This window comes from Columba livia, chromosome 18 (assembly GCF_036013475.1).
Source record: "Columba livia isolate bColLiv1 breed racing homer chromosome 18, bColLiv1.pat.W.v2, whole genome shotgun sequence".
In the NCBI taxonomy this organism is placed as follows: domain Eukaryota; kingdom Metazoa; phylum Chordata; class Aves; order Columbiformes; family Columbidae; genus Columba; species Columba livia.
The window spans coordinates 4,255,252-4,277,943 of record NC_088619.1 but is presented as its reverse complement, the minus strand read 5'-3'; the positions used below and the strand labels follow the sequence as shown (position 1 = coordinate 4,277,943).

General features: G+C 53.1%; 1 protein-coding gene across 15 annotated transcripts in view; it reads right to left on the bottom strand.

The window, feature by feature from the left end:
* Positions 1 to 585: 585 nt before the first annotated feature.
* MYOCD (myocardin) overlaps positions 586 to 22,692 on the bottom strand; it is a 255,352-nt gene continuing 233,245 nt past the window's right edge. For 10 of the 15 annotated variants that reach the window (XM_065034532.1, XM_065034536.1, XM_065034535.1 and 7 more), the window contains 9 exons: positions 18,511 to 18,586; positions 16,333 to 16,494; positions 12,366 to 12,541; positions 11,318 to 11,443; positions 10,562 to 10,824; positions 10,048 to 10,201; positions 7,928 to 8,884; positions 3,786 to 3,843; positions 586 to 3,160 (listed from right to left, as the gene is read on the bottom strand). In XM_065034532.1, the coding sequence (XP_064890604.1) occupies positions 2,592 to 3,160; positions 3,786 to 3,843; positions 7,928 to 8,884; positions 10,048 to 10,201; positions 10,562 to 10,824; positions 11,318 to 11,443; positions 12,366 to 12,541; positions 16,333 to 16,494; positions 18,511 to 18,586 (2,541 nt within the window). In that variant the 3' untranslated portion in view covers positions 586 to 2,591. The remainder of the gene's footprint in view (positions 3,161 to 3,785; positions 3,844 to 7,927; positions 8,885 to 10,047; positions 10,202 to 10,561; positions 10,825 to 11,317; positions 11,444 to 12,365; positions 12,542 to 16,332; positions 16,495 to 18,510; positions 18,587 to 22,692) is intronic. The other 5 variants (XM_065034537.1, XM_065034539.1, XM_065034545.1 and 2 more) reach the window with 3 other exon arrangements.

Here is a 22,692-nt window from a genome sequence, read left to right as displayed (position 1 = left end):
TAAGCCCATCTGTGGACACACACAGGCATTCCTTCCCTGCAAACAGGTAGGTGAATGTCCTGGGAACCTTTTTTTAATCAAAGGAAAGATGTGATGAATCTGGAAACCAACACTAATGGGTATCAGGCAGAAGGAACCAGAGTCCCCCTGGGGAGAGCTCTGCAGCTGCTTGCTTGTGCCAAAAGTAGGTTCAGACACAGGGGCGCTCTGCCCCTGCCCGCCCCGTGCCCAGCGCCCTGCAGCCCTCCAGCCCATCGCTGCCAGAGCTCAGCTGCTGGAAAATGCAAAGGGTTTGGGCAGTGTGTCAACCGCTGCCTTTGAAGGAGACACTGACCCGAGGAGCAGGGTTTGCAGGAGAACGAAGTGAAACCAAAGCCAATGGAAGAAAAAGCCTTTGGAAACAGGAGAATCCAGTGAGCTGGTTTAGAAATCTTCCAGGTGAAACTGTTGCTGTGAAAGAAATACTGCTCTCACAAGGACTGCAGCTGGGCCGGGATGTGGAGCTGATACCAAAGGGTCGCAGCTGGGACGGCTGTGGCTGCTCCAGACGGAAAAATCAAACAGCAAACTGAGAGCAGACACATGGCAAGACAAAGGGGTTTTTAATAATGGTGGTGTTGCTGGTAACATAGGTAAGGAAATGTGCTTGCTTACAAGTTTGAAGCTGACAGCATCCTTTAAATAAGGAAATACATTTGCTGAGAGGAGAAAAGTTATCAGGAAAGCCCTGTACAACGATGCAGTGTAGTAGCTAACACTACGCTGTTTCAAGTGCTATTAATATTCTCCATGGACCGGCTTCGAAAAATCTCTTACTTAGAAAAAGAAATTCTTTAAAAAAAAATGCAACCTGTGATCATCTATCCTAGCAGTGCACTGTGACCATTTGTACAATAGAAAAGTGGTGCTTTAAATAGTGAGTTGAAAGCTACTGCCATGTGCTTTATACAGCATGCACCAACGCCACGACTCGAGACACAGCCGGGGCTGCAGAGCCCCCAGTAGCTCCAGCGTCCCCGGGGAGGCCGCAGGGACACGGCCGGGCTGCCCGCGGGCCCCTCGTGCCGGACCTGCTCCCCAGCCGCTGCGTCTCCGACGTGCTGTCCTTCCAGTAACACAAATATTAAATACGCTCAGTCTGTAAATAGTTTAACAATCTTTGTCAGCAATAATATTTACTTTGGCAAAACCAGAATTGCAAAGAAGTAGACGTGTCCGTCAAACACTCTGCAGCAAGTTCTTTGGTGGAAGCCAAGAGGTGAAGCGAAGGCTCCTTCTTGCTAGAGCCCGAGGAAGTATATTGCACAGAGACTCACAGGAGAAATGCTGGTGACTTCAAATGGGAGGCATCACTGCAGGAGAGCATCCATCTCTGCCGGCTTCAGGAGAACAAGCTCCTCCAGGCTCAGTGATTCACAGCTGTTCTCCGATGGCCTTGCTCTGGGCTGAGAGAGCAGGGACGCTGGAGTAACTTGGGGAGAAGGGGATCCGTGCTGGGGATCAGGGAGGAATAGGAAGAAGGGTGGAAGGACGGGTGGCAGAGAAGTGGAGGCAACAAAAGCAGACGCTCGCACAAAAGTGCAGCCAACCAATGACTCGCTCAGCCCTGCCCCACGTGCAGGTCACTGAATGCCTGTTTCTGGCTCTCCCTGCTTCCATGGTGGTGGAGATGCATCCTGACTTCTGGTTCTGCAAAGCCTGGCTGTATTTTCTGTATGACTTGCTTCTACCTTGGACCAAAACACATTACACATCTCTTCATCTGTACCACACTAGCTGGGACATGGCAGCTCCACCAGGATGCCACGTCCCTTCGATACCTGAACCTACAACCTGAGCAGCTGTCTCAAACATCCAGAGCTCACAGCCTTCAGCCTGATTCAGTTCAGACCACGGCCAGGATGGCTCCTGGGCTGTCAGCCCCCCAGGCACCATGTGGACATGACAAGGTGCCACCACGAACGTTCGTCTCCATCTCACATCCACCTGCAGCAGAGCTATGCAGGGCCTGAGCAACACAGCTTTGGGCGCAGGAGGAGGGAAGGAAGGTGAGCCTGGCTGTGGGAAGGGTGACTGTCACCCTGGCTGGGCAGAGCGTCCTGCTCCCACACCCCCGGCCTGGGCACGGCCAGGTGAGCCCAGCAGGATTTCCTGAAGGGCTGGATGGGCAGGAGAGGAGTAGAGGAGAGCACAGAAATGGGCTCTCCGTGATCTCCCATTGCCACCCAGGTGAGGGCTCCTCACCACACAGTTTTGACATAAGCTGCTCCAGTTCTCACGAGAGTGACTGCTAAAACTGCGGGGAAAAAAGATAAAAGAAACAAAACTGAAGTTCTTGACAATCTAAAGAAGTAGTGTTAAAGGCACTGGTGTTGTCTGTGAGGGCGTGTTGATAGATGAAAACCAAAGTACCAGATCTGTTGTGCTGTCAGTTCGCAGTAACTGGTAATTCAAACAAGTTTATATTCTGGGAAAATGACTCCAGTTTCCCCTGGATGCGTCACATTAGCCCTGTATGTTCTCCAGCATGACAGAAACGCTGTGCTGTCTGCTGCGGGCATCGCAGTATCCTGCCTCCACCACCCTCCCTTTCACCACTGCTGCAGGTGCAGGTCCATGCTGGTGTTTAGATTGAGATCGGTAACATCTAGGAAATCAATGTTGAAGATGCTGGGACCCGCGGGGGTGAGCGAGCCGAAGCCGGTGGCGGAGCTCGGGGGGGTGAGGTCCAGCCACTCCATTGTTTCCCATGGAGACTCAGTGAAACTCATGTGTAAACTGGAGCCATCAGCAGGGGAAGGGGAGAGCTGGGTTTCCATGGGTGACAGAGGAGTCTGTAAAATCTCCTGGGAGGTGAGCAGTTCATCTCCAGCTTTGCCAGAGAAGCCCTCTATCATCCCTTCAAAGTGGGACTCTTCTCCCCCCATCTTCAGCAGGGAGATTTCACTGACCCTCCCCAGGGGGCTGTGGGCGTTCAGCAGAACCTCGAGGTGGGTGTCGCTGCTGCCCGGACAGTGCTCGAAGGGAAGCTGGGCTGAGGAGACCTGCTCGAAGGGGGCAGATGACTTTGGGAGAGAAGCGCTGGAGTTCCCTGTAGACACGGTTATCTGAGGTACTTTCTGGAGGCAGGACCGATCTTCCTTGGCATTGGCAGGCATTTCTGTCAACAAATGAGAAGGGTTTGAGGGGCTCTGGCAGTGCCCACCACTGCTGGGCACAGGGGCACCACCACCGCCCTGCAGCTGGGCTCTTGGGCCTGTATATGGAGACCTGCTCCCCCCTCAATCCCCTTGGCATTGCTTGCCCACCCTCCCTGGGGGAAGCCTCGCGTGTTCCTGCTTTCTGACCTCGACTCCCCTGGTTTTGAACACGGTGCCCAGGGCATGAGCACTGGCAGCTGTCCCCATGGGGCTGGGCGTGGGAAAGGGCACTCAGCACTCTGCAGAGGGGAGGGCACCAGCAGTGCTGTACGCTGGAGGTGGCACTGGCAGCACTGGGAATGGTGTGGGACTCTGTGGGGTCTGTGTGGGGACGGGGCTGGCGGTGCCGTGCACAGGGCTGCCCCCACCGTCCCGTCTCTGTGCACGGTCTGCACAGGCGATGCCCAAGGCTGGACCTGCAGGGGTCCAATGTGCTTTTGGATTCAATCTCAGCAGCTGCTAGCACAGGAAGGACAAATGGAAGCTGTGCTCAACTCCAGCAGCTCTGCTGGGTGCACTGACCCCCATGGACCACGGCTGTCCTGGAGGGGAAGCCCTGAAGGGGAACAGGGAAGCAGTGCATACCTCCACTCTCAATCAGCACATCCAGGAGCTCGTCCATCTGCTGACTTCGTGTTATCTGCTGCAGCAAACAACAAAGAGGAGAGTAAAGGGCGTTAGGAGGAGAGTCCCTCCAGCCACAAGCCAGGTAGGTGGCTCTAGACCCCACAAAGGGCTTTCTCCCATGCAGGAGAGATGACACTCTAGCACGGGGCTGGCAGTGGCTTCCAGGTGAGCACTGAGGGGCCCTGGGACAGGCACGGCCGATCCAGGGAGCACAGCGCCAGGTCCCCCCATCCTGCCGCCAACCCTCTGCTCAGCGGCCACCAAAGGCTGCCTCTTCCCAGGGCCGTCAGGACACAACCAACTTTTTGGACCCAGCACCTTGCACTGGCATTTACCTCCTTGCACTCCCTGCAGCTCCCTGGGGGCAACACATCATTGTCCTCCTCTCCCTGACTAGAGACTGGAAGGAGTTTCTGCCCATCTCCCTGCCAGCCAGCATAAGCCTATTTTCATCACTGCCAACAGCATTGCTCTGTTTTCCTAAAGGCACCATCATGGCCAGCACTGAGGTTGCTGACAGACTCTCATGGGACGTAAGAGGTTCCTGGGTGATGGGAACAGTCCTTCCCGTGGGAACAGTGCTCCGGGATAAGGCTGAAGACGGCAGATGGCACAGCGCAGGGCACTTCGGAATGGGCTAAAGAGGGAAGGCAAGGTTTCCTGGTGACTTGGGAATGCTCAAGAGTCTGTTTCTCACATAGCACTGAGCACCCCAAAGAAGAGTACACTGAAGTCACAGACTGTTAAGGATTGGAAGGGACCTCCAAAGATCATCTAGTATTTGTGTGGGATGGCAAGACCCTGGGGTGGACTCGTGCCTTTCATCTGTGCTTCATTCTGTGCTTTTCTGCACAGAAGACATTATCCCATCCAGCACGGTCTCTGGCTGCTCTGTGGCAGTCATTCAGCAATAAGCTCTTCAAGAAAAGCCCATTCCTCATGGGAACAGGCTTGTTTTACCCAGAGAACCCATAATGGGTTGTAACTGCTGCAGGTGAGCTACATTAACCACATAAGAACACCCTGCGCAGCCCTTGTCCTATAGAAAATAAAAACCATGCAGTTACCTGCTTTACTGCATCCTCATAGGGTGGAGGCTGCTTTACCTCTGAGAGGGCTGGGCTTGACTTACAAAAACTTGGGGATGGAATAGAAAACTTTTGACCTGCCTGCGTAGCCATCTGCATGGGGGAAATACAGGGAAACTGAATCAATGCACAGGGATGCACAGCGGGAGGCCCAGCTCTCTGTTGAAGCCGGAGTGGTGCCAGGGAAGTGAATGATTTTGTGGGTCAAATCAGCTCAAAAAAAGTGCCAGGCCTCTAGGCTAGAGAGAGGGAGGTGATCTGGCTCCATCAGCCCAGCTCTGAGACACAGGGTCAGGCTGGCCTGCTGATGCTGCCAGGGCACAGGCACGATGCCACTGAGCATCCTGGTGCTTGGTCCATATGAACATGTAGAGCAAGTGGGAGAGAGAAGTTGCTGCTGGTGGTTGGCTGCACCCAGCGCTTCTCCAGCTGCCTGCCAGCCCCTCTGCTGGGGACCTCTCCGTCACCACCTCTCCAGGGATCCCATCGAGCCCAGGCCCGGGAAGATCCCTTAATGGACTCACTGCCAGGCCAGCACCCAGCCCTTCCCTGTGCCAAACATCTGCATATCAGTGCCAGCTCTTTGCCAGTCCCTGCTTCCAGAAGGGACCTTATCTGAAGGTCCAGCACTTGTCAGATGCTGTCCCCATCACCCCTAGGCCCACGTGTGCCCTTCTCCACCTCCTGGCCACAGCTGCCTGTCCCATGAGAGCCAGTGCCAGGGGACACAGCGTGGCTTTGGCAGGCGGGTTGGATCCAGAGGTGGATCCCAGGCAGTGGTGAGGACACTCAGGCGTGCACATCCTGGTCACCTTTCTGTGGAGGGCAGCTGGGAGGAACAGTGTCTCTGGTGTGGCGGGGATGACACTGTAACACTGGGCACAGAGAAGGAGCTGCTCCTGCCCTGGGAGTCCCTTGCAGGCAGCAGAATGCCGAGGATCAGAGGTGTCTCAGCCAGGAGGAGGTACAGAACACCATGAGGCTACCCCCTCCCTTCACTGCTTGTGCTTGGGCATCGAGAAAGGAGCTGGCGATGCCCCCGAGGTGTCGGTGCTCCCTGCTGATGTTCACTGACCACTGCCCAGTCATGCAGGTCAGCCCCGCTGCCTTTCTGGGAGTATTACCCTACAGCACTGAGCCTGTCCTACCCACAGCTCTGCCCCACTGCCCAGCTCACCCACAGCTCTGCCCCACTGCCCAGCTCACCCACAGCACTGCTCCCCACTGCCCAGCTCACCCACAGCTCTGCTCCCCACTGCCCAGCTCACCCACAGCTCTGCCCCACTGCCCAGCTCACCCACAGCTCTGCTCCCCACTGCCCAGCTCACCCACAGCTCTGCTCCCCACTGCCCAGCTCGCCCCAGCAGTGAGCTCCACTGCCCCCCCACCCCAGCAGCACTGCACCCACTGCCCACTCCACTGGCAGCACCCAATTTCTCTGCACCTCTCTCCCTCTCCCTGTTGCCCACCTCAGTGTCAGTGCTGTGTGACACCCACCCATGTCACCCATCTCACCATCCTCTGAATGGCTTAGAGCCCACACTGCAGCCCCTTTCTGCCACCTTGCAGCAACACAGCCCCACCCAGCTCCTGCTGCCCACTGCTCTGTGTGCTCACTGCCAATCCTGAGCTTCCCTGCTCCAGTGCCAGTTGTTTCCCAGCAGCTGTTGCTCTGCTGTGCGGCTGTTGTGCGCTCAGTGTGCACTTGCTGTATATCTTTCCCGAATACAGTGTGCTTGGCTTGCACCACTGTGTGCATTTTACAGACTGTGCAATAGGTATTGTTGCTGCCTCGGAAACTCTGGTAGGCTGTTGAGATGAACTGGGACTGTGATCAGCAACAACTTGTGCTGCTTTTGTGTATTGGCAACGCGTGCCCCTCTTCACGCTTTCGTACCGGTCCAGAGGGCTGAGTAAAGACTGGCAGATGCTGAAGGGGCAGCTCTCTTTTGTGCTGGTTTCCTTGTGGGGAGGCATGAGCTCTATCTGACTGCAGACCCGAATTGCAAGCCCTGCTCAATCTTCCCAAGAAAAGACTTCCCATAGGACTGGGGTAACTGCCTTCCTTCAACTTATTGGTCCAAATCCCTTACACACTGCTAGGAGCCTCTCAGCAAGACGCTGAAAAGCCCTGCAGCACTGCAGAAGGGCTCTCCCAGGGGTCTAGGAACCACTGCCAGGGCTCTCCCAAGGGCTGAGGGATCTGTGCTGGTGCTTTGCCACTGTGGATAGAGCTTTTCCAGGGCTCCATGGGGCAGAGGGAGCTGTGCCAGGGCTTCCCCGGGGTGGAGGGAGCCATGCCAGGGCTCCATGGGGCAGACGGTGCTGTGCCAGAACTCCCCCTGAGGGGAGAGGCAGCTGAGATAGGGCTCTTTTAGGGCAGAAGAAGCTGTGCCAATGCTCCCCCAGGACAGAGGGAGATGTGCCAAGACTCCTCCAGGGGCAGAGGGAGCTGTGCCAGATCTCTGCAGGGCAGAGGGAGCTGTGCCAGGACTCTCCCAGGACACAGAGATCTTTGCCAGTGCTCACCCAGGGGTAGAGAGAGCTGTGCTGGGGTCCCCTGGGGAAGAGGGGAGCTGTGCCAGTGCTCCCCCCTGGGCAGAAGGAGCTGTGCTGGGGCTCCATGGGGCAGAAGGAGCTGTGCTGGGGCTCTGTGGGGCAGAAGAAGCTGTGCTGGGGCTCTGTGGGGCAGAAGGAGCTGTGCTGGGGCTCCATGGGCCATGGGAGCTGTGCTGTGATCCCCAGGTCAAGCAGGTGCAGTGGCAGCAGGGCTCCCCAGGAAGTTCCCTGCACAGGACCCTGCAGTGCCATCAGCTCCCACCCCGTTGTCTCTCTGGGCTACTCTCTGCCTTTCCAGGCAGCCCCACATGCTGCCACATCCCCTGGGTACCCACCGTGGGTGTCAGCAGCCCCAGTCTGATAGGAAAGGACTCAAACTGGGATGTTTGACTGACTCCCCACAGACACCAGTGTGTTCACCACTGCAATGCCATCCAGGTGCTCCCCACTTACCGATGCTGTGCGAAGGCAACTGTTGGTCTGTGGGGACCCGCTGCGCCCTTCTGCCTGTGAGCCAGGGGACACCGAGAGGAGATAGTGGCTGTTGGGGGATGGTGGCAGGCTGATGTGCTGGGGGCTCTTCGCAGCCCCCAGTGGGGAGTGCTGGGGGGAGCACTGCGGGCTCAGGAATGTCGAGGAGGTGATGGTGCTTTGCCCTGTAGGCTCCAAGCAGTGGCTATTTACAATGTGAGGCAGCTGCGGCACCCCACAGTTACTCAACTTATCCGAGCTGCTGGCTTGGCCTTTCAAGGCAGTTTGTTTGGATGCAAACGGACAGCTGGACACCGCATTTTCTTGCTTGATGGGGACACCAAAGAAATGCTGAGCAGGCTGTTGCTGCTTCTCTTCAAGGCCATTGCTTCTCTTTCGCTTCTGGAGCTGCATCCGTAGCTCTTCTACCTGCCTCTGCTCTTGCTGCAGCTTCCACGTCAGTTCATTGATAACCTTCTGCTTCTCCACCAGCATCTTGTCTTTCTCTGTGTCGATCCCTTCCAGCTCCAGCTGGATGCTCCCTCCATTCATGCTGCTCATGAGGCTTTCTTCAGCATTGCCATGAACGGGAGATGGCTGGAGACCGAACTGTGGAGAAGACATGGGCCCGTCGTTGAATGTGTCTGGCAAAGAGCCGCTCACAGAGAGATCGGAGGAGGCTGGAGAGATGGGTGGGGTGGAGCTGGTGCTGCCAAAGTGGTAGAAGCCATTTGATAACATGTTGGTGGAGGACTGTGACTGGTAACTTGACAGGGTGCTTGTCGGAGTGACTGGGAAGGTGACGGTGGTGATCTCACTGAAGTTTGGCACCGTGTTGCTGCCGCACTCCTGGAAGGGTCGCAGCCGTTCCATTAGAGCTGTTTTGGTACCCGACACAGGCAGGCCTCGTATTCGGAGCTGCTGTCTCAGTTCTGACACCTAGAAGGAAAATCACCAATGATCAGTCCCAATGGCAGATGAGCCCTTTAGAAACCCAGCATTCCTAACAAGGAGCCACAGATCAGAGGCTTCCAGCTTTCTGCTTTAAAGCTCTGACCCGCTAGGGTCACTGTTTCACCTGCAGTCACCATGCACAGCCCTGACCACTGCACATTTTGCAGGACCTTGACCTTTCTTAATAGGAAAAGTTTCCTTCTTCTTCCAGGAGCTGTGACTGCGCTCCATGAACCAGCAGTGGTCCTTGGGCCATGGAGGTCACCCAAGATTCTCTTCCTAGCAGTAGGTTTCTACATGAGCAAAGGACTTCTACACAAACCAGAAACTAGCAGATGGCATCCTGTAGCTCAGAGAATGTGACCATGTACCTTGGAGACAGATAAAACAGTTCAGACATCTGAGCTGGGGCATCACTATGGCCAAACTCATGTTATTTTTACATCATTTTATTTCTTTCTCTTAATAATGAGTATTGCCCCACAGGTCTCCGCTCCTAAAATGTCTCAGCCTTCTCCACGGCTGAGGCTCCACTAGCAAAGTGTAAAAGAAGCACTGATGGGAGTGATCCTCCCTTAAGCCCGGCCTGTCTTGCCTGCATGACAGATTTAGGTACTGCTCAAAGCAGTGCTCGTAACTGCAGACTCAAGGAGATTCCTGCTTGTGCAAAGAGCTGAGCTGGCCTGGCTGCAGTGACTACTGAGAAGCTGAGTCACTAAGTGGAGGCCATGCTGACATCCCAGCTTGTGGCTAGTCTGCTAGCATCATCCATGATGTTCACCACAAAACCAAGGAAGGTTTGGAGCCATGAGCTCCAGGAGCAGTAGCACAGATCCTCCTTTAGACCTTGACCTGAGGGCCTGACCTGCAGCCATCTCAAGTTACACCTAAGGTTTGCTGACACATGCCCTGGAACAGAAACCTGCAGAGCAGCAAACCCATGTTTTCAGCTGCTGTCATGGTGACCAGTTCCCGGCCTCACATGATGTACTGGGTTTGCTCACAGCGTGGTGGTTTCGGTTTGCTGATCTGCAACACACATTCACCCTCGGCCAGCTCAGCCTGCGGCACTACACTGCACACTTCAGGGGTAGCAAAGCACGTTCAGGCTACGAGATTCTGCTCCCGTGGTGACAGTTTGTACTCACTTTCAGATCATCCAGGTTAGATGGCAGAGGACCTGGCTTGATAGATGAGACACAAGTCTGGCCTGAAAAGGTGGTTTTCACAGGAGAAAGGGGGGTGTTGTTGACAGAAGTTGATGAAGAATTTGAACTTTTGACCATTTGTTCATTTGATTGCCTGAAATAACAAAGGAGAGTTGGGTTAACTTGTCTGCTCCCCTGTGGTCTCTGTACCCCATGTACCATCTCTCTGCTCCCTCGAGGCTGCTGTCTCCTGTGTGGAACCTGAGGGACCACTAACCCCATGGAAAACCCAGTCAGGCTGCAAGGAGATTGCTAGTGACCCACCAGCAGGTTACAGGTGCTCCAGACAGCTCACAAAGCTGGAATAGCTTTACAGGAGACTGGGCTATGTTCCCAAGCTCTTGTGTTTCACTTACGTGCATCTATACCCCTTACACTAGCCCACATGGCTATAGGAAGGGAAAGTTTGGAGGGAGACAGGGCTAAACCATGCTACTGGCACATTGCTGCTCACTTTAGCTGGCCTTGGTGCATCCCTGGGTAGCTGAAGTGCTGCTGCTGTTGCTGTTGTTGCTGCTGCTGCTGGCTGAGGATCTGGAGCTGCAGGAAGAGCTGCTGCTGCTGGAGGAGTCGGGCATATGCAGAGTCCATGGGTGGAGGAGACTTCTCTGCCTTCTGGTCTGGAGGGATGTACTGATGATACTTCAGCTTCTTCACCTTGGGCTTGGTGTCCTTGGGCTTTTTGTGACGGTTCTTGCTATCACTGGATGATTTGGACTGTTGGTCCAAGAAGGAAAGGAATTAGATGGGAGAAGAGCTTCTATCACCCCGTGAGAACTCAGAGGCTTGGGACAGAGAGCAGCAGCTCCTACTGACACTCTGGCACTCCAGCTCCAAGAGCTGCTGAGCCTGCACGTGGGGGACTCCCTCAGGGTCACGTTTCATCTCAGTTGTGCTGGAGAGCACATGAGATGGAGAACGGCCCTTCTTGTCTGGAAGATATTTCAGTGTTGCCTTGTATCTCCTGCTCCTAGCCCCACGGGACATTTCCAGGGCAGGACCTAAGCGACCACCTCTCACAGGATGCAATATCAGTCTAACAGCAGTTTTTGACAACAAAGTTTGTCTCCCTGCATTATTTCAAGCCTTAAGAACAATCCCCCAGACCTCCCACATGTGGGGTGCAGCACAGGGGCACTACAGGCTGGGACAGAGCTGGGTGTCCTGGGCTCACTCCCTCTACCGGAGAGCCTGGAGGGACAGGTGTTACCTTCACGGCGGAGGTCACCGGGAGCGGTGGGCTCTCCTGACCCGCTGCCTGCTTGGGGCTGTCACACCGGCTGCCTTGCCCCGATGCCGGCTCCGGTGCATGGCCATCGGTGCCATGGGGGTGATCCTGCCAGGGAGAGGTGAGCATGTGATGGGAGAGGGGATGTGGGGCCGCTGCCTGGGGCTGGCCAGCACAGATGGCATCTGCCCATACGGTGGCCCATTGCCCCTGCCTCATGTCTTCCTCAGTCCCTCAATCCATCGCACATGCCTCAGTCCATCCCAGACCCCCATGTCTATCCCAGCCCACTACCACCACTTCTCCCAATCTATCCCATAGAATCACAGAATCATAGAATCATTCTGTTTGGAAGAGATCCTTGAGATCATTGAGATCATCAGCCACAGCCTCACTCTGGCACTGCCCCATGTCACTAAGAGCCTTATCTACACGTCTTCTAGACGCCTCCAGGGATGGTGACTCCAGCACTGCCCTGGGCAGCCTGTTCCAATGCCCAACAGCCCTTTGGGGAAGAAATTGTTCCCCAGATCCAACCTCAACCTCTCCTGGCACAACTTGAGGCCATTTCCTCTGCTCCTGGCGCTTGTTCCTGGGGAGCAGAGCCCGACCCCCCCTGGCTCCAAGCTCCTTTCAGGCAGTTCAGAGATCAGAAGGTCTCCCCTCAGCTCCTGTTCTCCAGCTGAACCCCCCAGACCCCCAGTCTCTCCAGTCCACCCCAAGCCCTTTCCATTCCACATCAGCCCTGTATCCCACTTCCCCCCCAGACCAGCCCAGTCGCCAGAGCCTGGCCACCTCAGTCAACTCCAGTTCACCCCAGTCTCCCCACCCGTCACCCAGCCTAGGCCAGTCCCCCCGCTGTCCCCAGTCTCAGCCCAGTTTCTCCAGTCCCTCCGCCCCCCCGTCGTCCCGTTCCCCCGGTCCGTCCCGGCCCCGCCCGCCCCGCTGCAGTCCCCTCTCCCGCCAGCAGGGGCCGCCGCAGCCCGTGTGCCGTTGCTGGGCCGGGCCCGCCCGGTGTCCTGGGCCGTACCTGGGCCTGCCCGGCGGGCGTGGGGGGGGCGGGCTCCGGGGCCTTGCTGCCGGCCACTGACTCGGTGGAGCCCGGCGAGTCCTCGCTCCTGGCCTGCTCGGGAGACAGCCCGTCATTGCTGCTGTCCTCCTCGAAAGCGAAGGCGTCGGCGGGCTTGGGGAAGCTGACCTGGGTGCCTGCCGGGGGAGAAGGGCGGCGGTCAAGGCTGGAAGGGGACGAGTGCGGCACGGCGAGCCTTGTGGGATGCCTCCGTGCCTGCCCACCTCCTCCAGACCTGGCTGAGGGTGGATGTGGTGCTCCGAGGGCTCCAACAGCTCCTCCCATCCCAGCTGTGCTGGGGCAGCTCCTGCCTGTGTCCCCGCAGCCGCGGCTGGTGGGACTGGAGGTGGCATCAGCTCCTGGTCCGTGCCGTGACCGTGTCACTCGAGACAGGGAGAGAGGAGGCCCTGGAGCCTGGACCACCAGGTGGGGCTGGCACAGGGCTGTCCGGCCCCGCTGCTGAGCTGACGCGGGGAGAAGGACGTTTGAGTCTCTTTCCCCATCAGCTGAGCATCCCGACCCCAAGGCCATACCACACGTGGGACCCTGTCCTCAGCAGAAGAACTAAGCTTGAAATCCACCCTGAGGGTGACCTGTCTGTTCACAGTGCAACACCCGACACGTGTGGACACAGCTGCAGCTGAACTGAGGCTTCCAGGTCCTGTCTCTGTGCAGAAGCTTCACTGCGCGCCATGCATCAAACTGCTGCCATTGCCTCCTTGCTGCCCCAGACATCACTTCTTCCCTCTGCAAAGCTCCCAGCACGCTATCTCCTAGTCAGATGGGCAAGAGCTCTTGACCCTTGGCTTTTGCTGATAAATAAAGTGCTGAAAAAGAAAAGGTCCCATGTGAGCCTCGAGAGGGCTGCAGGTGGGGGTAGAGGAAGGAGCAGCGTGGCCACGCTCGTAATCTCCTCATGCTTGAGTCTGGCATTTGTCAGGCAGCTTGGCATGCTGATAGCGAGGTGACAAATGGGGAAATAGGAAGGGCCCAGGGACAATCTTCCACCTGTCCCTGCTGTGGGTCTAGCAATGTGCACCTTCTCACTGCCTCACACCCTCCTGCTCTGACCCTGCCCCTATCTGAGAGATAAGGGTTATCTCTGCTCACTCTGGCTCATGGTGCCGGGGTGGGGAGGGTGCAGGGAGCCCTGGCTCCCCACCCCAGGCTGCTGCCCAGCCAACACATGGGGTGCGGATGTGAGAGCAAGTGCGTCCTGCGGAGAGCCTCTCGTCCCTGCTCTCCAGGGCATCAGGCTCCTCATCTGTCCCTGCAAACAGCGCCTGTCCCCTCTCCATCAGAGGCAGCACCCAAACTGGGTCTTCTCTGAAGAACAACAGCACTGCATGATCTACGGGCTGGGCTGGGTGGGAGCTGCTCCCCAGGCAAGCGTGGGCATCCTCTCTCGGGGAAAAATGACACCAGACAAGGGGCACTGCTGGATCTGCAAGACTTGGGATGGAGTTTAATAAGCATATGATGAGAAATGGTGCCAAACCGGGAGCTCAAGGGACCCTCAGGACACAGCGGCAGCCCAGAGCATGACAGGAATGTGCTGCATCCTGCTGCTTGATACCGGGGGCCTGTGCCGGGTGGGAAATGCTGCCCTTATCTGTCCTGCTCTCACCCAGCCCCGGGGCTGACTGTGTTGTTTTGCGATCCCATGTCTCTGCTGTAATCTCAGGCAGAATGGTGTTTGCTCGGGACTGTTTCTAATGCACTGGGTATTGTCCTCTCAAGCGTATTGGACAAAGTGATGACAAGGACCTGGTAAAAAAGGGTTCTTATATCACTGCTCAGCTATGCAGGGCACTGGCGGCCTCCTGTCACTGGGACGTTAGGGCTTTCGGTCGGGGTCTGGCACTTTCTGCTCACCCTGCCGGAGGTGATTAGAGGAACACGTCAGCTGAACTTTCCACTGTATAAACAGTTGAGATTCCAAGGTTAAAGTAAAATGATTTTAAACCCTGTCATTTTTCTGGTATTGCAAAAACAAAAGGCTTAACGTTCAGAAGTGCCAGTGCTCATCTCTGCTCTGAGTTCAGCCCTTCGCCCCAAATTGTGAGCACCACAGGGCACCTCTGACTCTGAAAATCAGCTTGAGGATCCTTCAGCCTAGGGCTTTCTTCTGCAGAAATGAGGGCTGGCGTTGTGTTCCTGCTGCAGGTGCAACACATCCTTCTCATGGCACCAACAGTACCACGTAACTTCATGTTTGACCCTAACGTGCTGTGTTTCACCCTAAATAGGATAAAACTGGCTTACAGGGCACTTTTTTTCCCCAGCAATATGACAGAAGGGCATTGTGAAAGGAAAGAATTTAAAATAGAGCAAATTGTTTTGAGGCAGACATTTTGTTTTTAACAAATTTGTCCTGTAAATCTCTGTTTGCCACAAGCTCCTGACAAGGCAGCTGGAGAGCAACTCTGTTCAAACTTCGAGCACACTTGCTCAGCCTCCAAGCCTCAGCTCCAGTGGATAAAGTTGTGCTCAAACTGTCTTCAATGTTTGTAAAGGGAAGATGGGGAGAATTTTTTAAAACTCTTGTTTTTTTTTTTTCCACTCTTGTCTCCTTCGATAAGTGGCCGGGGAGATTTTACTTGAACTCTTCTTAAAAATTCCTCTTCAGACAGAGTCCTGGAATATTTCACCTTCAAAGGCAAGAGCCGTGAAATGCTGGAAATGGAGCGGCTCAAGGACCAGCCTGGCGAAGCCGCTGTGTGAACACTGCGTGCACTTCACAGCGCGAAAACAAGAGCAGGAACAATTGCAGGGCAAGACAGGGCGCTGTCTGAGCCTGGAGTATTTCACATCATTTCTGCTGGTTTCTGAGATGAAAGAAAAGTCAAAGTGTTTCCTGTTTCAATTCCCATTTTTGGCATCACTCCTGTCATTCAAAGACCTCTCCTGTCCCAAAGTCCTGCCGCTGTCTCCAGCTTGCTCTGAGCCCCAGAACAGGCACTTAACATGAGATTATGCCAATGGAACTAGCCCCATGAACTGAGGAACCAGGAGCAACAGAACAAGGAGCTCCCATGGGGCAGAGCACCTCTCACTGCCTCCCTTGAGATCCAAGGGCCAATTTGGACATGAGGAGATGGCCCCAGCCTTCAAAAACAGAGGCTGCTGTCCTGGCACTGCAGGACCATGCTGGCTTCATTGCTCCTTTCTCTTCTTTTGGACATCCCTGTCCTGGCAACGGGGCCTGACTCAAAACCTGAGTCATCTTTTTGCTTCGTGTCGGGTCCCATGCCAGCCTCCCTGCGGCAACACGGGGGAAATAATTGTGGAGGATTCTGCCTCCCTCCTCCAGCTGGAGGTAGGTGGTGGAGGAAAACCCAGCTTAGGCATAAGCCAAGCGCTGGGTAGCGGTTGGTACAAGTGGACCCTGCACCCCAGGGATGATTTTGCATTCCCAGCCATGCAGCATCCTACTCTGTTGGGTCTTGCGTGCCACCAGCATCAGTGCTAAAAAAGGAGCCTGTCTGAACTGGGTTCACTTCACCTCCACCTGCTGGGATGAGAAGCTTGTCCAGGCACAAGCAGAAGAATCCAGGCTGGCCTCACAACCACACGTGCACACCCAGGTTCTCTCCCATGCGAGGGAGGAAGGAATGTCCTGTCTCCAGCAGTATTATGTGCTCAAAGCTTTGGGGAAGGAAAGGGTTTAAGAAGAGAGGTTCTGAGGAGACGTGCATGCTTCCATGGTCATTGCTCTAAGAGTTGTCTTTTCATAGGCCGGGATAAGTAAGCACAGGCTGCACTGGACCAGGCTGCTTAGTGTGAAAATAATAAAATTTAAGCAATAAATGCAGCTCTTAACTCCAGGTTGGTGACTTCCTGCAGTCTCTGTAGTACATCCTCGTAACCTTGCCAGCCCCTGCCCCATGCAATGCACACACACAACATGCATGTTCACTTCGACTACCTTTTATGGCCTCTTTCACAGCTGAGTCGACAGGAATAATATTCTTCTCCACCAGCTCCAAAGGACCCGGCCTGAGAGCAATCTTTTCATTGAGATCATCTGCCAGTCGGGCTCTTTTCAGCTTCATTTGAGTAGACTGAATGGACCCCTCTGCAGCTGAGTCTAAAAGGCCAAATGGAAGGATCAGTTCAGGACCTGGGGAACTTGTAAGCTTGGCAAGAACGTGCTGCTCTCCCTTCAGCATGGACTTTTTGAGATGTGCCCAAAACCTAAGCATGGCTCAGTGCACAGCAGGAGGCTGGGAAGCAGGATGATGGATTAGATGGGGCTGGTGGGTTTTGGGACATGGGTCCTTCTCTGAGCCTGAAGTCCCTTCCCAGGCAGGAGCCTGTGTTTTCTAGCCTAGACTTGCAAACCCATCCTGCAGCTGGAGCGTCCTCTGCAAGGCCCAGGAATGATCTGCAATGGAAACGTCATTAATAAACTGTGACTAACATGAGGGACAAAGTGAAATCCAGCTCCTTCCTGCCATGACTGCGTTGGTCCTCTGTTGCCTACTTCTGGGGAACAGCTGGAGAAAAGAACCATTAGCAGTGTTTGATAACTGGAGTAAATGCCTTCTACTGGAAGATCTTTGGGAGTGGACATGTGGGAGTGACATGACGACAGTGCTCCAGGCCTTCAGGAGGAAAACAAGCAGGTGGAGCAGAGCATAACAAAAGCAGCTGGATCTGGAAGCTACAGCCCTACTGAACTCAGCTGAGAAGTTCCCAGTTATTTACAGATGACAGAAGAGTGGCCAATTACAATAGAAAGTGGTGATTTCTGGAACAAATGTGATCTGGCTCCTCTGGTGGCACAGGCATGAGCAGTGAAGGAGCAGCATCCTAAACTAGACCATGTCTATAGCCTCAGATGTCTAAAGTAAGAAGGGCTGCACCTGGGGTGTGCTATTGTCAAAGATGGGACACTCTTCTGGAAGACATGGTGTAGGCAACACAAGCTAGAGGGAAAAATGCTCTGCAGGAGGTTGGGAGAGCTGGTCTGGGGTCACTGCTGGTCTCAGACTGTGTAGGGCAGTGAACACACACGAGTTCTTTAAGGTGAACAGTAGCAGAAGGTGTGCCTGGAAGTTACCACCTGTGTCTCGCTGGCCCTGTCCATGCCTGGTGACTGCAGCTGCTGCCACATCTGGTTTGTAGTCCCCGGGGCCCAACTCCAGTCTGTATTGCTTCTATTATTTAACTAAGGGAAAGACACTTTCCACCTGTTTAATGGGCAGTGATGCCGCCTCATTTTAGGGATGGAGACTCAAGGGAAAAGGGAGCGAGCAGCACCAATCCAGCATGGGCCCCTTGCTCAGCCCCACTGCGTGCCAGAGGAAGAAGAAATAAAGAATTCATCCCTGCTGAGAGTAGAAGCCACCATTTTCAGTTGCCAGAGCGTGACCTCCTTCTTCCAGGGGACTGACAGGACTTGAGGAGAGAGGCTGAACATCCTCCCTGTCTCTAAGGAGCCCGTTATCTCTGGAGATAATGGGGGACATGGCAGTATTCTGCTGTCAGTGATGGGATGCAGCGGAGCCGTCCCAGCTCTCTGGCTGGGAGGGGACACTGGGATGGGAGAAGGGAGAGCTGCTACTGCTCCCAGACCAATAGGGCTTTTCCTATGGCTGCGCTTGGGTCATTGACTTCATCACCATGAATTGCCACATAAAATATCCAGAGTTAAGGCAAAACAAAAGATGTCCAGTTTTGGGAAGGTACTGCAACCACCTGCTACACGCACATCAGTGTCCTGGACAACAAATGTCCAGGTTATGCTTTTCATGAGGATCAGACCTCAGCACCTCTGTGTAACAGAGTCCTCTCCCAGTTGTTCTCTACCCCACTATCCTCTAGAGCATCTTATACTGGTCCCTGCCAGAGATGGGGCTGATTAGATAGCCTTGAGTCTGCTTCTGTCAGGGAATAAATGTGTGTCCTGCCTCCTGACGGCCAGGTCTGGACTGAATTCCATACAACATTCAAATTCTCATTCAAATCTACTTCTCACGAGTAGCTGGGGCAAAGTTACTCATGATGGGAGCCATGAAGGGAACCCAAGTGGGGCAGGAGAGACATGAGTCACAAGGCAGGAGACACAAGGAACATGTGGGAGAAGCTCAGACAGTCTTACCTTGTAAAATGTGCATATTGACCAGGTCTGATCGCTCAGGCCTGCTTCTGATCTTGTGCTTGAGATAATCTTCAGTCTGCAGAACACAAATGCAGAGAGCGTTACCTGGCTAGAGCAGCAATAAGGTACAGAGAGTGTCTGCCCCTGTGCCATTCCATGGTTATTTTGGATTTATTACAAGCTGGGTTGAGTGAGCTCCTAAATGGCATTTTTTTTTCTTCACTCAGACCACGGCTTGTTCTTGGGCAGAAGTTCTTCAGAAAGGGAACAGTGTGCATGGAGCTGCGGGCTGTTCACTGTCCCCACTCCTAAGCTGTGTCCTTTCCAACTTCCCTTGGGCTTCTGATGACTGAAGTATTACAAGAGCTTATGAGATGGATGAGACCTGTTCACTGGGAGCGGTGGGTCTGCTCTTAGCTTAGCAAACCATGTCGCCTTTGAGAGACGGTACTGTTAGCAACGGCTTCTGCGGGCAGCCTGGCACTCTGGGCTGGGATATAAAGCTGAGCACGTCATGAAGCTGCCTCGACTCTCTACCCAGGTCAGCCACGAGGTTTGGCTTTCCTGCAGTCCCGTAGCACCTGTGCTCTGTGGTTCCTCACCCCAGTTATGATGTGGGGTTGGGAAAATCTGCTTTGCAGATCGCTGCAGCTAAGCTTATGATAAACATGGTCCCAGAGCCTTGTGTCAGCTTCCTCATGGTACAATAACTCCTTCCCTTAGGGCCAAAATAGTCGGTGTTGAGGGCAGCTGACCTTGAGAATACAAATATAAGCTTATACCCTGGTGAGGAACAGCTAGAGCATGGCTTGGACAAATTATTAGTTGCTTGCTAAGTTGAGATGCAAGAAGAAATAGTAAAAAAAATGTACATGGTTCAAAAAGGTTAAACTCATAAGGATAAATATGAAAGAATAGCACAGGCAGATGGAGCAAAACTGGAAAACCCACGGTACAAAGTGTACAGGATCATGAGAAAAAGATTTTGTAAGCACTTCTGTAGCCAGGAGAAGGCAATGGAAAGTGCTGTCTGTGTTCCATAAACAGGAGAAATAATTATGGATGCTGCTGGGATGGGTACAGGATTTAATGTCTTTTAAAAACCATCTTAAAAAAAATATATAAATGGCTATTTATCAATCAGATGACTAAGCCAAGAACCTTCAGCAACCAAAGAGAAGAAGCTCCAGTTATCAAGCTGGAGAACAGGTCGGAGAATACTCCAGTTAAATGTTCCCAAACAGTTTGAGATGCACAAGGCTAGAGTAATAACAGCTGTCTGTGGGCTTCCAGGAAACTGGGCAAGGGAGAGCTTCAAAAGAGATGGAGAAACCAGGAAATTATAAACCAGTCAGAAAGATATTGGACCAAGTAATCAAACAATCTATATAAATGGATTTTGAAGATAGCAAGGAGTTGATCAACAGCCAGCATGGATTCATCAAGAACAAACCACGTCACACCAGCCTAATTTCCTTCTATGGAGGGATGACAGATTTCTGTTACAGGAATAAACAATGGATGTCATGTAGCTTGACATTAAGCATGTTTTGACATTATCTTACATGGCTTTCTCATATGCAAGCCAGAGAAATTTGGTCTGGCTAAGACTAACATAAAAAAGGAGCATAGCTCTGGGTCACCAGAGGAATTAGGAATGGTTCACAGTCTAAACAGAAGAATATATCAAATCATGTTACACAGTAATTTTTCCTGCTAGTCAATATATTCATTAATGCCTTGGATGGCAGAAGACATACTCCTTAACTCTGAATCATTCAAGGCTAACAGATTACAATGCAACGTGATTTGGAATAGTTGAATAAAATATCTGAAATCCATTTGGTACAGTTTAAAGAAGGACATCTGGAAAGGACTGTCACAGTTAGACACAGCTAAGCCAGCTGATTAAGCACTGGGGTGGATGAAGACTTAATCCACCAGAGATGCTTCTGTAGTCGTCACTGGACAGTGCAGAAATTAGTTACTGCATAAATAGAGAAAAAAATACAAGGCTCTGGAGAGTCTAGTGGTGAGCAGCTGAATCACTTCCCCAGACCAGCAGGCAGCTTTCTAGGAGACACGATGAAGAGACGATGAAGAGTGTCAGATGGACCCTGGTAACAGGGTCTTGTCTGTGCCCTGCGTCCGAAAGAATCCATGGGAAGGGTCTGGAGGACAGTTACAGAAACCATTTTGAGCAAGAGATGGGATCAGTGAGGGGAGGGTGGGCAATCCGAAGGTGAGGTGGCTATAGAGAAACAGGATGAAAAATGCTATTTAAAAGTGCTACAAGAAAGAAGAAAAATGGTCCTGCCTGAGCATGCATAGAGGATAAAAAGCAATGGGCTTAAACTGCAACAGAAAAGCTTGGGCTGGGAATCAGGGGACACTTGCTGACAGCACAGGTTGGAGCACCGGAGCGGGTAGCTGTGGGGTGGGATGTCCCTTGGTTGTCACACATCTGTCAGGAGTGAACCAGAGGAGGCTGTTCTGCTGGGGGCAGAGATGTGGCAGCCACCCCCCTGGTCTCTGAAGCCCCACTGAGCCAGCCTGCCTCAGGAAAGCCACCCTGCTCTCTGTCCTCCCATCCAGCAATCTGTTACAGGACATTGACTTCAAAGTCCACTGCACTGGCCTGATGCCAGCCTCTAACATAGCCAGTGACATGTTTAAACAAATAATAGACATTTTATTTACTGAAGTCTTTATAATTTCTTACCCTTCCCCCCATACATTTTCCCCAACTTATTTTCACTGACACAATCCCTTGTTTGGACCATGTGTAGGTTTGCCTGGTTCCTGTGCCAGATCAGAGCAAGCTGGTGTCTACACCTGGATACAATTAAATTCACCTAATGCATTTCCAGCTAACCCTCAGATCAGGTCCTGACTTGGGCTAAGCCTGAATTGCTGTCCTACAGATGTGGCATTGCTCGTGCTGAACCCAGCATTCACACTGCATTAGCCTTTCTGCTGTGACTTCAGTTCCTTTTGACCTTTGCTGCATTTGTGTCACTGGGGTGCAAAGAGTGGAGAAATACCTCAGATGTGGGGGTTTATTTTTAGCATCAGCTGAAGCAGAAGAGCTTTCAAAACACATGAAAGTGGTTATTGTTATCTGCTGTTTGCAGAACATCAGTTTGGAGTAAAATAGGCTAAACAACAAATGTCATTGAGTAATTATCCAGAAACAGCTGCTGCTCCTTCCCTGTCACAGCTCTAAGCAGGGCATCCTTGCAAAGGAGTATATGTTTGTTATGAGCTCTGCTCATTAGTGGCCTCATTAGCATGCTCTAAAAATGCAGGCAGTTTGGGATACACAAGACTATCCTTCCCTTTTCCCCAGGCAACTAGCCAGTGAAAGCCTTTGAAGAGAAAGACAGAGACACAAATGTATACTTAAACTGTAAAATATATGACACTTCAAGGATACTTTGGATTGCTTGAAATTTTGTAAGCATACTAATTTTTCAGAGTCATATTATGTTTCTTACGCTAGCCGTTTATTACCACAGGAGGCTCAGGGCAAGTGATTTGGAGTGTGTTTAAGTTCCAAAGAGCACTTCTCCATATTTCACAACCATTCTTCCTTGCAAAGGTCCATTCCCACATGACTGTAAGCACGTTTTGCAGATTAATGGAACAAACTTGTTCAAGCAAACTTGTTCAAGCAAAACCTGCATGACTGTTCCCTTTTCTGTGGACATCCCCCTGAGTTTGGTCACAGCTGGATTGCGGGTGCTTGGAAAACCAGTGTGATTTCCCGAAAAGTGACCTCATCACAGAGTTTTGATGTGTTCTGGAAGTGGCTACTTATCTTATCTCTGCTTTCGGCAATATTTAGGGAAGCCTGAGCGCAATTAGATAATAGGGCTGGTGGGAGCCCCCTTGGACGTTGCGTGTTGTAATGTCCAAGCTGCATTGCCAAGCTAAAAGCCACACTCTCGTCTGACAAGTGTGGGCTCCCTGGGGACTCACTCCAGGTGACAAAGGGCATCTGCATTCCTCCTGCACACTTGCTAATAGTTCAGCTCCGTCTTGTTTGCTGCTGGCCCTGCTCTAACCCTGTTGACCTGAGCAGGAGTGGAGAGCAGCCAGCACAGAGGGGAGAGCTGTGGAACTGGCCTGGAGAGGAAAACAGAATTTCACATGGTGGGACATTGACTGGAAGGACTGTCA